Source organism: Coregonus lavaretus (genome assembly GCF_964263955.1).
Source record: "Coregonus lavaretus genome assembly, chromosome: 28".
Lineage (NCBI taxonomy): Eukaryota > Metazoa > Chordata > Actinopteri > Salmoniformes > Salmonidae > Coregonus > Coregonus lavaretus.
In genome coordinates this window covers 19,364,310-19,379,909 of record NC_140015.1, presented here as the reverse complement: position 1 = coordinate 19,379,909, position 15,600 = coordinate 19,364,310, and the positions used below count along the sequence as shown (strand labels likewise).

General features: G+C 46.0%; 1 protein-coding gene across 1 annotated transcript; it reads right to left on the bottom strand.

Moving 5' to 3' along the window:
- Positions 1–672: 672 nt before the first annotated feature.
- Positions 673–15,371, bottom strand: LOC311103798 (matrix Gla protein-like; the record flags this gene model as incomplete). The annotated part of the gene is made up of 5 exons (XM_084145448.1): positions 15,337–15,371; positions 4,209–4,300; positions 4,077–4,106; positions 3,756–3,840; positions 673–823 (listed from the first exon to the last, which is right to left on the bottom strand). Exons 2-5 carry the CDS (start codon positions 4,267–4,269, stop codon positions 673–675), a joined length of 327 nt encoding a protein of 108 aa, XP_084001574.1. The 5' UTR covers positions 4,270–4,300; positions 15,337–15,371.
- Positions 15,372–15,600: the final 229 nt, after the last annotated feature.

Genomic DNA, 15,600 nt, shown 5'->3' with positions numbered 1-15,600 from the left:
TGGTCTTGTATGTCTTCCATTTCCTAATAATTGCTCCCACAGTTGATTTCTTCAAACCAAGCTGCTTACCTATTGCAGATTCAGTCTTCCCAGCCTGGTGCAGGTCTACAATTTTGTTTCTGGTGTCCTTTGACAGCTCTTTGGTCTTGGCCATAGTGGAGTTTGGAGTGTGACTGTTTGAGGTTGTGGACAGGTGTCTTTTATACTGATAACAAGTTCAAACAGGTGCCATTAATACAGGTAACGAGTGGAGGAGCCTCTTAAAGAAGAAGTTACAGGTCTGTGAGAGCCAGAAATCTTGCTTGTTTGTAGGTGACCAAATACTTATTTTCCACCATAATTTGCAAATAAATTAATAAAAAATCCTACAATGTGATTTTCTGGATTTTCTTTCCTCATTCTGTCTGTCATAGTTGACGTGTACCTATGATGAAAATTACAGGCCTCTCTCATCTTTTTAAGTGGGAGAACTTGCACAATTGGTGGCTGACTAAATACTTTTTTTCCCCACTGTACGTAATTGATTTACTGATATGTTTTCATATATTTGTCATACAGCTTTTACTGTTACATCACCGGACCAATATCCTGTTATGTAATGTCAGGGTGTGTTGAATGAGCATACAGTAAATCAATAGCAGGAATAATTGCTATGATAAGAGGGACAGGGACTCAGAATCTACGGGTCCCCGTCGTGCCTGGATTCCTGGCTCCAAAATATCTCTGATAGGCCAGCTGGTAACCATAGCGATGGGCAAAGAAGCGACAGGGAGAGTAGTCCTCACATGTCTCTGATCGCCTCTCCGCTGGAGACTTCATCGTTCTGAAACACAGACACAAGTAAACTACAATCACAGTCAACCATTATGAAACACAGATAAACAAAGAACACAGAGACCTACAGTGCCTTCAGAAAGTATTCATATCCCTTGACTTTTTCTACATTTTGTTGTGTTACAGCGGAATTCAAAATTGATTAAATTTTTCGCACCCATCTACACACAATACCCCATAATGACAAAGTGTTAACATCTGTTTAGAAGTTTTAGCAAATTTATTGAAAATAAAATACAAAAAATCTAATTTACATAAGTATTCACACCCTTGAGCCAATACATCTTAGAATCAGCTTTGGCAGCGATTACAGCTGTGAGTCTTTCTGGGTAAATCTCTAAGAGCTTTGCACACCTGGATTGTACAATATTTGCCAATTATTATTTTCCAAATTCTTCAAGCTCTGTCAAAATAGTTAATGCAAATAGTCATTGCTAGACAACCATTTTCAAGTCTTGCCATAGATTTTCAAGCAGATTTACAGTACCAGTCAAAAGTTTGGACACACCTACTCATTCAAGGGTTTTTCTTAATTTTTTACTATTTTCTACATTGTAGAATAATAGTGAAGACATCAAAACCATGAAATAACACATGGAATCATGTAGTAACCAAAAAAGTGTTAAACAAATCAAAATATATTTTATATTTGAGATTCTTCAAAGTAGCCACCCTTTGCCTTGATGACAGCTTTGCACACTCTTGGCATTCTCTCAACCAGCTTCATGAGGCAGTCACCTGGAATGCATTTCAATTAACAGGTGTGCCTTGTTAAAAGTTAATTTGTGGAATTTCTTTCCTTCTTAATGCATTTGAGCCACTCAGTTGTGATGTGACAAGGTAGGGGTGGTATACAGAAGATAGCCCTATTTGGTAAAAGACCAAGTCCATATTATGTCAAGAACAGCTCAAATAAGCAAAGAGAAACGACAGTCCATCATTACTTTAAGACATGAAGGTCAGTCAGTCAATCCGGAAAATGTCAAGAACTTTGAAAGTTTCTTCAAGTGCAGTCGCAAAAACCATCAAGCACTATGATGAAACTGGCTCTCATGAGGACCGCCACAGGAAAGAAAGACCCAGAGTTACCTCTGCTGCAGAGGATAAGTTCATTAGAGTTACCAGCCTCAGAAATTGCAGCCCAAATAAATGCTTCACAGAGTTCAAGTAACAGACACATTTCAACATCAACTGCGTGAATCAGGCCTTCATGGTTGAATTGCTGCAAAGAAACCACTACTAAAGGACACCAATAAGAAGAAGAGACTTGCTTGGGCCAAGAAACAAGAGCAATGGACATTAGACCCGTGGAAATCTGTCCTTTGGTCTGATGAGTCCAAATTTGAGATTTTTGGTTCCAACCGACGTGTCTTTGTGAGACGCAGAGTAGGTGAACAGATGATCTCCGCATGTGTGGTTCCCACCGTGAAGCATGGAGGAGGAGGTGTGAGGGTGAGGGGGTACTTTGCTGGTGACACTGTCAGTGATTTATTTAGAATTCAAGGCACACTTAACCAGCATGGCTACCACAGCATTCTGCAGTGATACGCCATCCCATCTGGTTTGCGCTTAGTGGGACTATCATTTGTTTTTCAACAGGACAATGACCCAACACACCTCCAGGCTGTGTAAGGGCTATTTGACCAAGAAGGAGAGTGATGGAGTGCTGCATCAGATGACCTGGCCTCCACAATCACCCAACCTCAACTCAATTGAGATGGTTTGGGATGAGTTGGACCGCAGAGTGAAGGAAAAGCAGCCATCAAGTGCTCAGCATATGTGGGAACTCCTTCAAGACTGTTGGAAAAGCATTCCAGGTGAAGCTGGTTGAGAGAATGCCAAGAGTGTGCAAAGCTGTCATCAAGGCAAAGGGTGGCTACTTTGAAGAATCTAAAATCTAAAATACATTTAGATTTGTTTAACACTTTTTGGGTTACTACATGATTCCATATGTGTTATTTCATAGTTTTGATGTCTTCACTATTATTCCACAATGTAGAAAATAGTAAAAATAAGGAAAAACTCTTGAATGAGTAAAGTAGGTGTGTCCAAACTTTTGACTGATACTGTAAGTCAAAATTGTAACTCGGTCGCTCAGGAACATTCATTGTCTTCTTGGTATGCAACTCCATTGTAGATTTGGCCTTGTGTTTTAGGTTATTGTCCAGCTGAAAGGTGAATTAATCTCCCAGTGTCTGGTGGAAAGCAGACTGAACCAGGTTTTCCTCTATGATTTTGCCTGTGCTTAGCTCTATTCTGTTTATTTTTTATCCTGAAAAACTCCCCAGTCCTTAACGATTACATGCATACCCATAACATTATGTAGCCACCACTATGCTTGAAAATATAAAGAGTGGTACTCTGTAATGTGTTGTATTGGATTTGTCCCAAACATAACACTATGTACTCAGGACAAAAGGTTAATTGCTTTGTTTTGCAGCATTACTTTAATGCCTTGTTGCAAACAGGATGCATGTTCTTGAATATTTTTTATTCTGTACAGGCTTCCTTCTTTCACTTTTTCAATTAGGTTAGTATTGTGTCATAACTACAATGTTGTTGATCCATCCTCAGTTACCATTAAACTCCCTTCACCATGCTCAAAGGGATATTCAATGTCTTTACCAATCTACCAATAGGTGCCCTTCTTTGCAAGGCATTGGAAAACTTCCCTGATCATTGTGGTTGAATCTGTGTTTGAAATTCACTGCTCGACTGAGGGACCTTACAGATAATTGTATGTGTGAGGTAAAGAGATTATTACACTATTATTGCACACAGAGTGAGTCCATGCAACTTATTATGTGACTTTTTTAGCAAATTTTTACTCCTGAACTTATTTATGCAAGCCATAACAAAGGACATTTCAGCTTTGACATTATGGGGTATTGTGTGTAGGCCAGTACTTGTGTGTGTGGTACCTCCTGTAAGTGCTGTAGGTGCTTCCCCGCTGTGGACTCTCTGGGTTGATGAATGAGTTGGCTCGGTATGGACTGACAAACACATCTGGAATGTAATAGAATTAAATAAAACAATTTTATTAGATGAAAGTACCCCATCTCAACAGGGGTGGGCATACTGATTTCAGGGACAAAATCCTATTGAATTCACTGAATGGCCTAGATAGTCTGGGATTATAAATCAGATGAAATAAACATAAAAAATGTACAAATATAGTGTTTTTATATTATATCAAATGTGTGGGGATATTTTACTGCTATAAGAATCTGAAGGTCAATCACCTTCAAAGGATTCTGTGCTTTCTTGAGAATCTGTGGAAAAGAGGGGGAAAGTTATTAGTGACTGATCACTGTAGATCATTAGTTTACTAAAAAGATTATGAATTGACATAGTGTTGATTTGTAGAAATGTACCAAAGCAGACGCAGAGAGAGATGGTGACACACAGGGCCACACACTGGAGGAGAGTCCTCATCCTCACTCTGGCTGTCTGTCGGTCTCTTGGTCTGCTGGAGAGAAGACCGATGTTAAAATGTGTCATAATACCACCACCAGTGGCGGCTCCTGAAAAAATTCTCAGGGGGGGCAATTTTTCTGATGATTTAGGTGACCTACACACATTTAAAAAAAGATATGTCCAGCAACAACATGAAGACAGGGGCAGCATATAAGTCAATACCAGAAGCATTTATTGACTGATCTCAAAAGTGTTGGCTTACCAGGGTTGGTGGAGCCCTCAGTTTCATCTTTGCCTCGCAAAGCTAACTCAAACACGCCGCAAAACTTCACACACTGGATTAGCCGGCTGAGGATGTGGCGGTTCTTGCTAATGTCGTAGTAAATATATTTGTTATAGTGAATATGGAATATGATATGTTGAGTAAAATGTTGTGCTAAGATCTATTTAGGTCAGGAGCTGGTTATAAGTTCTGTTCCTATCCAATAACAATGGACAAAAGGGTCCTATCTTGTCAGCCTTGTCAGCAGGTGGCCAAGGACAACACCCACGCCATAGGCCTCTCAGTTCTTCCAACTCACGAGTTCTTGCTCTGAGGACACACACACACACACACACAAACACACACACACACACATCATCACTGTTAAACACACACACACACACACACACACACACATCATCACTGTTAAACACACACACACACACACACACACAAAAATCCCCTCTCTTAGGCTGAACATTTGAAGACAGAGAACCCGACTCAGAGCCAATGCAACAGTGACAGTAGCCTGGAGGGGACCTCGCCCAACTCATCAGGACCAATCAGAAGATCAGAACTACTAGATTCAACCTACTTCATTTATTGCATAAAATGTCAGCACACAATGTTTCGGGGCTCTCTTCAGATAATAATAATAATAATAATAATATGCCATTTAGCAGACGCTTTTATCCAAAGCGACTTACAGTCATGCGTGCATACATTTTTGTGTATGGGTGGTCCCGGGGATCGAACCCACTACCTTGGCGTTACAAGCGCCGTGCTCTACCAGCTGAGCTACAGAAAGTGGATACTCATGGATGCGCATCGCAATTGTAAAATGTCAACACAATTGGAGACACCACGTCATTTTTGGAGACATGTTATTGACAGTAAACTATTGTAGATGCGACTGCTAACTAAATAAAACATTTTAGCTGGCTAGCTAATCATCTTAGCTAAATGTGGGGCAAACAATTCAGTTATTTACCGTTAATTTGAGGGATTGGGGTGAAAGAAATCGAGTTACATAGTGATACTTTACGATATACTGTATTGACAATATCGCAATATTTTAGCGCTAGTTGGCTGTACCTGCACCAAAACACCATTATTGTTCCTTCATAGCTTGTTCTCAATCTTTTCACATTGGGAGCCAATTTGTTTTCAGCACTTTTATTTCCATGACTGATCAAAACTCGTTCTCATGGCTTTCTGATCCCTCTGCAACAGACATATGGTGCGCAATAAAATCACAGTATCGAATCGCAATACGTATAGAATCATGAGACTCGCAATGCTGATGCATATATCTTATCGTGAGGTTCCTGGCAATTCCCAGCCCAAGTTCATTTGCCACAACAAATCTCTTCGCTAGCAAACGCGATGTCTTCTCCAAAACGGCAATGTGTCTCCAGCAATGTTTACTTTTTTGACGTTCTATGGCATCTCCACTTTCCAAGCATATATGACCACATGTAATATTTTGGTAAGTGATGCAAATAGTGAACTATGTAGGGCCAGGATGTAAAATATATGTAGCTGCAGCAATTTCTCTTATCTGATATGGTAAGTAATGGGGCTTAATTTATAGCTCCCTAAGAGTTTGACGAACGGGTCCGTGCACGCGATTCCAGATATCTTTACCTCTGAATAAACTGCCTTTATTATACCATATCCACCCTGTCCAAAGTCTCTACTTGGTCTCAGTTCTCCAGTAAACTTGTGATTATCAACACTAACCTCATCGTTGTGGCGGCGGACAGCTAGCCTGTATCCCTCATCAAGTTGAGTGGCAATGTTATTTTTCCGTTCGTACCAATTTTTGGAAAATCCTCGGGTGTAGGACTTTCCGCCTTTAGTAGAAACCTGTTGAATTATTAAATTTGGTCTGGGAGGTCCTAATTGTTTCGTTGCCAATTTATCTTCATTTGTTCGCCGACAAAAAGGAACTTCTTTCAAAGACACAATCCGCTCTTTTCTCAGTTACGTTCATGGTTACGTTACGTTACGTATGACGAAAGCGCGTAAGTGCAAGCCCTCAGACACCCATAGAGATTGTATTGAAGGCTCTGAAATTTGAAAAAAATTGATTTTACATTAGAGGCTATGAGAGACTTCTGGGCGATTTTCAACCTGACTGAAATCGCCCCAAAAGGGGGGGGAGCCATTTGAAGCACGACTTTAGCCTGATTCGACATTTAGTGGCAGTGTGGCACTGTGGCAGATCAGACGTATAGATTACAACACTGATAACTACTGTTGCCGTGATATAATTGATTAGAAAAAAAATCCCTTCCTTTTCCCGTTTGGCAGTGCGTCGCCCATATCGCCCTATTGAACAGGCCGCCCCTGACCACCACCACAACAGAAAGAAGTCATGGAGAGAGCGCATGACGTTACTGTACATTAGGGACTGTGACTGAGCTATAAAATGAGTGAACTGGTGGTAAAGATTCTAAATGGGTCTGTATGTAGGTTCATGTACATGTTAACGCAGCCATAAATCCATTGACTACACACTATTTCTCAATGTCAACACAAAATAATAATATCTAGGCCTATACATTTATTTATTTCTAGAGTAGAGGGCAAACAAATTCACAAAACCAATGTTATTTTTGTATGACTGGAGTTTAGGGTCCCTCGTGATGTACAGACAGGTGTCACGGTTTCGGCCGAGGCTGCTCCTCCTCCTTGTTCGGGCAGGCTTCGGCGGTCGTCGTCCCCGGAGTACTAGCTGCCACCGTTCGATGTTTCATGTTTGTTTGGTTTTGTCTGTTTGTACACCTGTCCCTTGTTAGTGTTTGATTTGGTTGCCTATTTAGTTTTCGTGTGTGGGGGCAGGTGTTATGTGGTATTGTTTATTTGTCAAGCTGTTGCTCTTTGGTATTACTCTCAGGATTGTTGTTTTTCCGAGAGTCCGCACTGTGTGCGCTATCGTCATTTTTACGCACTGTGTGTATTGTGCGTACTTTGTATTTTGCCTCCCGGTTGGGTTGGCTGTTCGCCTGTTTGGTGCTGTTATTTTTGTTACTAAAGTCTGTTGACGAACGCCCGTGTTTCCTGCGCTTGATTCCTCACCACATCTACACTCAGCTACTGACAGAATACCACATCCCACCATGGAGTCAGCAGGAGCACCCGCGCCGACAGAGGTCATGGAGGACCGTCTTCGTGGACAGGAGGACCGGATTAACCAGATCGGGCACGCCTTGGATCGGGTGATGAACACTCTCCACCGATGGGAAAGCAGCGGGGTACCCACGCCCCCACCTACCGGACCATCCCCATCGGTCAGTCCTCCTGTCCACATTCCGGAACCCAGTGGGATTCGGCTCTCGCTCCCGAGGGCGTACGACGGCTCCGCTGCCGGGTGTCAAGGGTTCCTGCTACAGGTGGAGCTCTACCTCGCCACCGTACACCCGGCGCCCTCGGGACACGAGAGCGTCTCCGCCCTCATCTCCTGTCTCACCGGCAAGGCGTTGGAGTGGGCCATGCCGAATGGAGGAGAATGGACGCCGCTACCATCACTTATGCGGAGTTCTCCCGCCGCTTCCGGGCCGTGTTCGACCATCCACCAGAAGGGAAGGCGGCGGGGGAGCGTCTGTTCTTCCTCCGACAGGGGATGAGGAGCACACAGGATTTTGCCCTGGAGTTCCGGACTCTAGCGGCAGATGCAGGGTGGAATGAGTGGGCCCTCATAGACCACTTCCGTTGTAGCCTCCGGGAGGACGTCCAAAGAGAGTTGGCGTGCAGGGATACCATGTTGACGTTTGACCAACTAGTCGACATGGCCATTCGGTTGGACACCCTGCTCGCCACCCGTGGACGTCCCGGATGGGGGTCGCCCATTTCACCCTCCAGCACCTCCGAGCCGAGCCCTATGGAGCTCGGAGGTGCTGGCGCTAGAGAAAGGAGGAGTAGGAACCCGAGAGGGGCCGTCCCCTGCACCAACTGTGGCCGTGGAGGGCACACCGCGGCTAGGTGTTGGGGAAGGTCCCCCGGTGGAGGTGAAGGCAGGCCACGCATTGGGGAGTCCTCCCAGGTGAGTAGGCGCCCTACTTACCCAGAGCTTTCTGTCGTTCACATAACCTTGCCTGTTTGTTTTCCACAGGTAGCACCTCGTTCCCAGCATAAGGCGCTAGTCGATTCAGGCACAGCTGGGAACTTTGTAGATCGCCAGTTCTGTGTAGAATTAGGGATTTCTCTCCTTCCCGTTGATAAGCCTTTCCCTGTACATGCCCTAGATAGCCGTCCGTTAGGATCTGGGTTGATTAGGGAGGTCACAGCGCCCCTTAAGATGGAGGCGCAGGGGGGTCATGAGGAGACGATTCAGCTCTATCTGATTGACTCTCCTGCGTATCCGGTGGTGCTGGGGCTTCCCTGGTTGATTACCCATGATCCTACTATTTCGTGGCGAGAGAAAGCTCTTAAAGGGTGGTCTGCTCAGTGTGAGGGGCTGTGTCTGGGTGTTTCCATAGGGGCGACCTCGGTGGAAAGTCCGAATCTAATGCCTGCACTGCACATTCCCCCCAAGTATGAGGATTTGACACTGGCGTTTAGTAAGACTAGGGCGGCGCAGCTGCCGCCTCATAGACAGGGGGATTGTGCGATAGATCTCCAGTTAGGAGCAGCCCTCCCGCGGAGCCATGTGTATCCCTTGTCTCAAGAGGAGAGGAAGGCGATGGAAACTTACATCGCCGAGTCTCTGAGACAGGGATACATACGGGCCTCCACTTCACCCGCTTCCTCGAGCTTCTTTTTTGTGAAGAAAAAGGATGGAGGTCTGCGCCCGTGTATTGATTACCGCGGTCTCAATCAGATTACGGTGAAGTACAGCTATCCACTTCCTCTGATTGCGACTATGACGGAATCATTACACGGTGCTCAGTTCTTCACAAAATTGGATCTCAGGAGCGCATATAACTTGGTGCGCATTAGAGAGGGCGATGAATGGAAGACAGCGTTTAGCACGACCTCCGGTCATTACGAGTATCTCGTCATGCCATATGGGTTAATGAATGCTCCCGCCGTCTTCCAATCCTTCGTCGATGAGATTTTCCGGGACATGCAGGGGCAGGGAGTAGTCGTGTACATCGACGATATTCTGGTGTACAGTTCTACCCGAGCAGAGCATGTAGCCCTGGTGCGCCGAGTGTTGAGGAGGCTGTTGGAGCATGACCTATATGTCAAGGCAGAGAAATGTCTGTTCTTTCAGAAATCGGTCTCCTTTTTGGGTTATCAGTTGTCTGCGTCAGGGGTGAAGATGGAGGTTGACCGGGTGTCAGCTGTGCGTAATTGGCAAACCCCAACCACTGTGAAAGAGGTGCAACAGTTCTTGGGTTTTGCGAATTACTACCGGTGGTTTATCCGGGGTTTTGGACAGGTGGCAGCTCCCATAACGGCGGACAGGGCTTTTGGGAGACTGAAGGACCTGTTTACCTCGGCGCCGGTGTTGGCGCATCCGGATCCCGCTTTACCATTCCAGGTAGAGGTAGACGCGTCCGAGGCCGGTATTGGGGCCGTCCTCTCACAACGGTCTGGCACACCACCTAAACTCCGCCCCTGTGCTTTTTATTCTAAGAAACTCAGTCCGGCGGAGCGGAATTATGACGTAGGGGACAGGGAGCTGTTAGCCGTGGTACAGGCCCTAAAGGTGTGGAGGCATTGGCTTGAGGGGGCTCAACACCCTTTCCTCATTTTGACTGACCACCGTAACCTGGAATACATCCGGACAGCTAGGAGACTGAATCCTCGCCAGGCCCGCTGGACTATGTTTCTAGCCCGGTTTGTGTTTAAAATTACTTACATCCCTGGGTCCCAGAACGGGAAGGCAGATGCCCTGTCTCGGCGGTATGACACGGAGGAGAGGTCCGTTGAGCCCACTCCCATACTACCAAAGTCTTGTCTGGTGGCACCGGTGGTATGGGAGGTCGATGCAAAGATCGAGCGGGCGTTACGCACCGACCCAAGTCCTCCACAGTGTCCAGTGGGTCGGACGTACGTTCCGCTCGAGGTACGCGATCGCCTCATTTATTGGGCTCATACGTCCCCCTCCTCTGGACATCCAGGTATCGGCCGGACAGTTCACTGCCTTAGCACTAAGTACTGGTGGCCAACGTTAGCCAGGGATGTGAGGGTTTATGTCTCCTCCTGTTCGGTGTGTGCCCAGTGTAAGGCGCCCAGACATTTGCCCAGGGGTAAGCTACAACCCTTGCCCGTTCCACAACGACCCTGGTCCCACCTCTCGGTGGACTTTGTTACAGACCTTCCCCCCTCACAGGGGAATACTACCATCCTGGTCGTTGTGGATCGGTTCTCGAAGGCCTGTCGTCTCCTTCCCATGCCGGGTCTCCCTACTGCCCTACAGACCGCTGAGGCTCTGTTTACCCATGTCTTCCGGCATTACGGGGTACCCGAGGATATAGTGTCTGATCGAGGCCCCCAGTTCACCTCCAGAGTGTGGAGAGCGTTTATGGAACGGTTGGGGGTTTCGGTGAGCCTTACCTCGGGTTACCACCCGGAGAGTAATGGGCAGGTTGAACGTGTCAACCAGGATGTGGGTAGGTTTCTGAGGTCTTATTGCCAGGGCCGGCCGGAGGAGTGGGCGAGATACGTTCCGTGGGCCGAGATGGCGCAGAACTCTCTCCGCCACTCCTCCACCCAACTAACCCCTTTCCAGTGTGTGTTAGGGTACCAGCCGGTTCTGGCACCTTGGCACGAGAGCCAGATCGAGGCCCCTGCGGTGGATGAGTGGGTGCGGCGCTCGGAGGAGACATGGAACGCTGCCCACGTTCATCTGCAGCGGGCCATCCGTCGGCATAAGACGAGCGCCGATCTCCACCGCAGTGAGGGGCCTGTATACGCACCTGGAGATCGAGTCTGGCTCTCGACCAGAAACCTGCCCCTCCGCCTGCCCTGCCGGAAGCTGGGTCGGCGGTTTGTGGGGCCATTCAAAGTCCTGAGGAGGTTGAACGAGGTGTGCTACAGGTTAGAACTGCCTATTGATTACAGGAATATTAACCCCTCGTTCCATGTGTCTCTCCTCAGGCCGGTGGTAGCTGGTCCACTCCAGGACTATGAGATAGAAGAGACTCCTCCGCCCCCGTTGGACATCGAGGGGGCTCCGGCGTACACTGTGAGGTCCATCCTTGATTCGAGACGCCGGATGGGGGGTCTCCAATATCTCGTGGAGTGGGAGGGGTACGGCCCGGAGGAGCGGTGCTGGGTGCCGAGGAGGGACATATTAGACCTGTCCCTGCTGACCGAGTTCCATCGGGGTCATCCTACGCGCCCTGCTCCGCGTCGTCCTGGTCGTCCCCGAGGCCGGGATCGGCGCACGGCTGGAGCCGCGCGTCAAGGGGGGGGGGGGGTACTGTCACGGTTTCGGCCGAGGCTGCTCCTCCTCCTTGTTCGGGCAGGCTTCGGCGGTCGTCGTCCCCGGAGTACTAGCTGCCACCGTTCGATGTTTCATGTTTGTTTGGTTTTGTCTGTTTGTACACCTGTCCCTTGTTAGTGTTTGATTTGGTTGCCTATTTAGTTTTCGTGTGTGGGGGCAGGTGTTATGGGGTATTGTTTATTTGTCAAGCTGTTGCTCTTTGGTATTACTCTCAGGATTGTTGTTTTTCCGAGAGTCCGCACTGTGTGCGCTATCGTCATTTTTACGCACTGTGTGTATTGTGCGTACTTTGTATTTTGCCTCCCGGTTGGGTTGGCTGTTCGCCTGTTTGGTGCTGTTATTTTTGTTACTAAAGTCTGTTGACGAACGCCCGTGTTTCCTGCGCTTGATTCCTCACCGCATCTACACTCAGCTACTGACAACAGGAATGTACAGACAGAGTTTCTATGGGCATACAGTGCTGTGAAAAAGTATTTGCCCCTTTTCTAATTGTCTCTACTTTTGCATATTATTGATACTGAATGTTATCAGATCTTCAACCAAAACCTAATATTAGATAAAGGGAACCTGCGTGAACAAATAACACAACAATTACATACTTATTTCATTTATTTCATAATTAAAGTTATGCAACACCCTTTGCCCCTGTGTGATAAAGTAATTGCCCCCTTACACTCAATAACTGATTGTGCCACCTTTAGCTGCAATGACTCCAACCAAACACTTTCTGTAGTTGTTGATCAGTCTCTCATGTCGTCGTGGAGGAATTTTGTCCCACTCTTCCATGCAGAACTGCTTTAACTCAGCGACATTTTTGGGTTTTCAAGCATGAACTGCTCGTTTCAAGTCCTGCAACAGCATCTCAATTGGGATTAGGTCTGGACTTTGACTAGGCCATTCCAAAACTTCAAATTTGTTACTGGTATGAGGTTCTTACTGTGGAATGCGGGGTTTGGTTTTCACCAGGCATAATGGGACCCATGTCGTCCAAAAAGTTATATAATCTGTCCATAGAACATTCTTCCAAGAGTCTTGATGATCATCCAGGTGCTTGCATGTGTTTTTTGGCAAACTTGGGTCAATGTTTTGGATGAGATGGGTCCCATTATGTCTGGCGAAAACCGAACACTGCATTCCACAGTAAGAACCTCATACCAACAGTCAAGCATGGTGGTGGTAGTGTGATGATTTGGGGATGCTTTGCTGCCTCAGGACCTGGACAACTTGCCTTAATAGAAGGAAACATGAATTCTCCTCTGTATCAGAGAATTCTATAGGAGAATGTCAGACCATCCGTCTGTGAGCTGAAGCTCAAGCGCAGCTGGGTCATGCAGCAAGACAATGATCCAAAACACACAATCAAGTCTACATTAAAATTGTTAAAAGGCAACTCATTTGAAGTTTTGGAATGGCCTAGTCAAAGTCCAGATCTAATGCCAATTGAGATGTTGTGGCAGGAATTGAAACAAGCAGTTAATGCTTGAAAACCCACAAATGTCGCTGAGTTAACCCTCTAGAGTCTAAGCCCTGTCTAAGCCTGGGGAGAGGGGGGAGTTCTAAGCTAACATATGGAATTGTTTTAAGATGGTCATACCAAGGATTATTTAGCTATTTGATTTTGAATTTTAAGACCCCTTAAGGTATCAACAAAAATATATACAATTATTGGATGAAACATTGTATGTGGCATTACTGCTATTAGCCAAAAGAAACGCATTGAATAACATTCACTACAAGGAACAACAGATAGTCCCCCCAAGAAATCAAAAGGAACTTTGTTCTGAAGTGTCTGTCTTATATCTGAGAGATATAAAAAAATCAGGAAACCATTTTTATTTATCCCCTTATTTTAGGCACTAAACTATCTCCATATAGACTTCCATATTTGTTTTTACTAGGACCTTCAGACGAGTCACCATCTTGTTCGTGAGAGTCTCAGCTTTCCACAGAGGGATCATATTAGTGTGTAGCCCAAACCGTTTGGACGCTACAGACGTTTCCGTTAGAAGACTGATTTTCGGGATGTCTCATGGCCTGACAAAACACCGCTCTAGCATCTCAGATGCAGAAGGGCGATATCGGTGGATGTGGTGGATTGAGACGCTGCCCATGCAAAAAAACAGATATCTCTAGCATTAAGCAGTTATGTATGCAAGAGTGGGCCAAAATTCCTCCACAGCGATGTGAGAGACTGATCAACAACTACAGGAAGCATTTGGTTGCAGTCATTGCAGCTAAAGGTGGCACAACAAGTTATTGAGTGTAAGGGGGCAATTACTTTTTCACACTGGGGAATTGGGTGTTGCATAACTTTGTTAATTAAATAAATATTTTGTTGTTGTTGTTATTAGTAAACTCAGGTTCCCTTTATCTAATATTAGGTTTTGGTTGAAGATCTGATAACATTCAGTATCAAAAATATGCAAAAAGAGAAAATCAGAAAGAGGGCAAATACTTTTTCACGGCACTGTATATGGGTATACTGTAGTAACTAGTCAGTGCCATTGCTGAATGATAATGAACACGTCAAGTTAGACACAGAAAGAGACGGATAGAGAAGAGAAACATACTGAGGGAGAAAAACAGTCATAGTTCTGGCAGCAAAGCAGCAGTGACACACACACACACAGTGATCTTGCCAGGTCTTTGACACCTTTACAAATAGCCCTCCCAGATGTCCACAAGACCCCAACCTTCCGAACAAAACCCTCCACATTCACCCACATCCATCCATGTGCCCCATGGCATACCCTCTCTGTGTTTGTAAGGTTTGGATGACAACCTGGTGCAACACCCCTCCTTTACACACCTAACAGCCCACGTCACCCCCCAGGCATGGGGCACAGCAGGCCCACAGGGAGGGAGGGAGTTCACAGACCTTGCAGGCAAAAGGGGTTACGAGGATATCAAGGAGTGGGTGTGTATGTCTGTGTTAGTGAGGTGCTGACAGCATCGTCTGCAGCCTTTTACGCGCGTCTGCAGCCTGGCGGGCACACAGCAGGCCCTGAGACCCCCCCCCCCCCCCCCCCCCCCCCCAGGCTAGAATGTGCTCACCTCACTGGAAAATAAAACTTTACCATGCAGGATGCTACTAACCCACATAACTGCACCACCAGGCTAATGACCCCTATTCACTCAGTGCTCAGTAGCACATCAAACAAACTGAAGGCTCTACCCATGCATCTCACTGTATCACTATTTTAATGGATCAAAATGTGTATGTTTTGTTATTTACAGTTACACTTAATTCTAGGCTGCAAAAAGTGACAGCCGGTATTTACACCTAAACATTAACCTCCTTTATGGGATTTCTGTTGGAGTTATGTCAAAGTTACCTATAGGAAATGTATATCTTGTTTTTAGTATATTGCGGATAGTATATTGTTATGTAGCTATAAACCTATGAGATAGTTGTACTTACCCTAAGAAGATAGTTATGGTGTTAAATATCTTGATAAAGTCTCTTTCACAATCTCCCTCTCTCTCTCTCTCTCTCTCTCTCTCTCTCTCTTTCTCTCTGGGGATATTTCTTCATTCTGTATAGCAAGGCTTTTATACTTTTATACCTCTTCTCCCTCCACCCATCCGTTTCCCCCTACTCCCTCTTTCTCAGCCCTCTCCCTCTCTCTTTCTCCTCCCTTCTATTTACTATCAGCCCTTTCCACCTCTTCAATCAGACCAAACT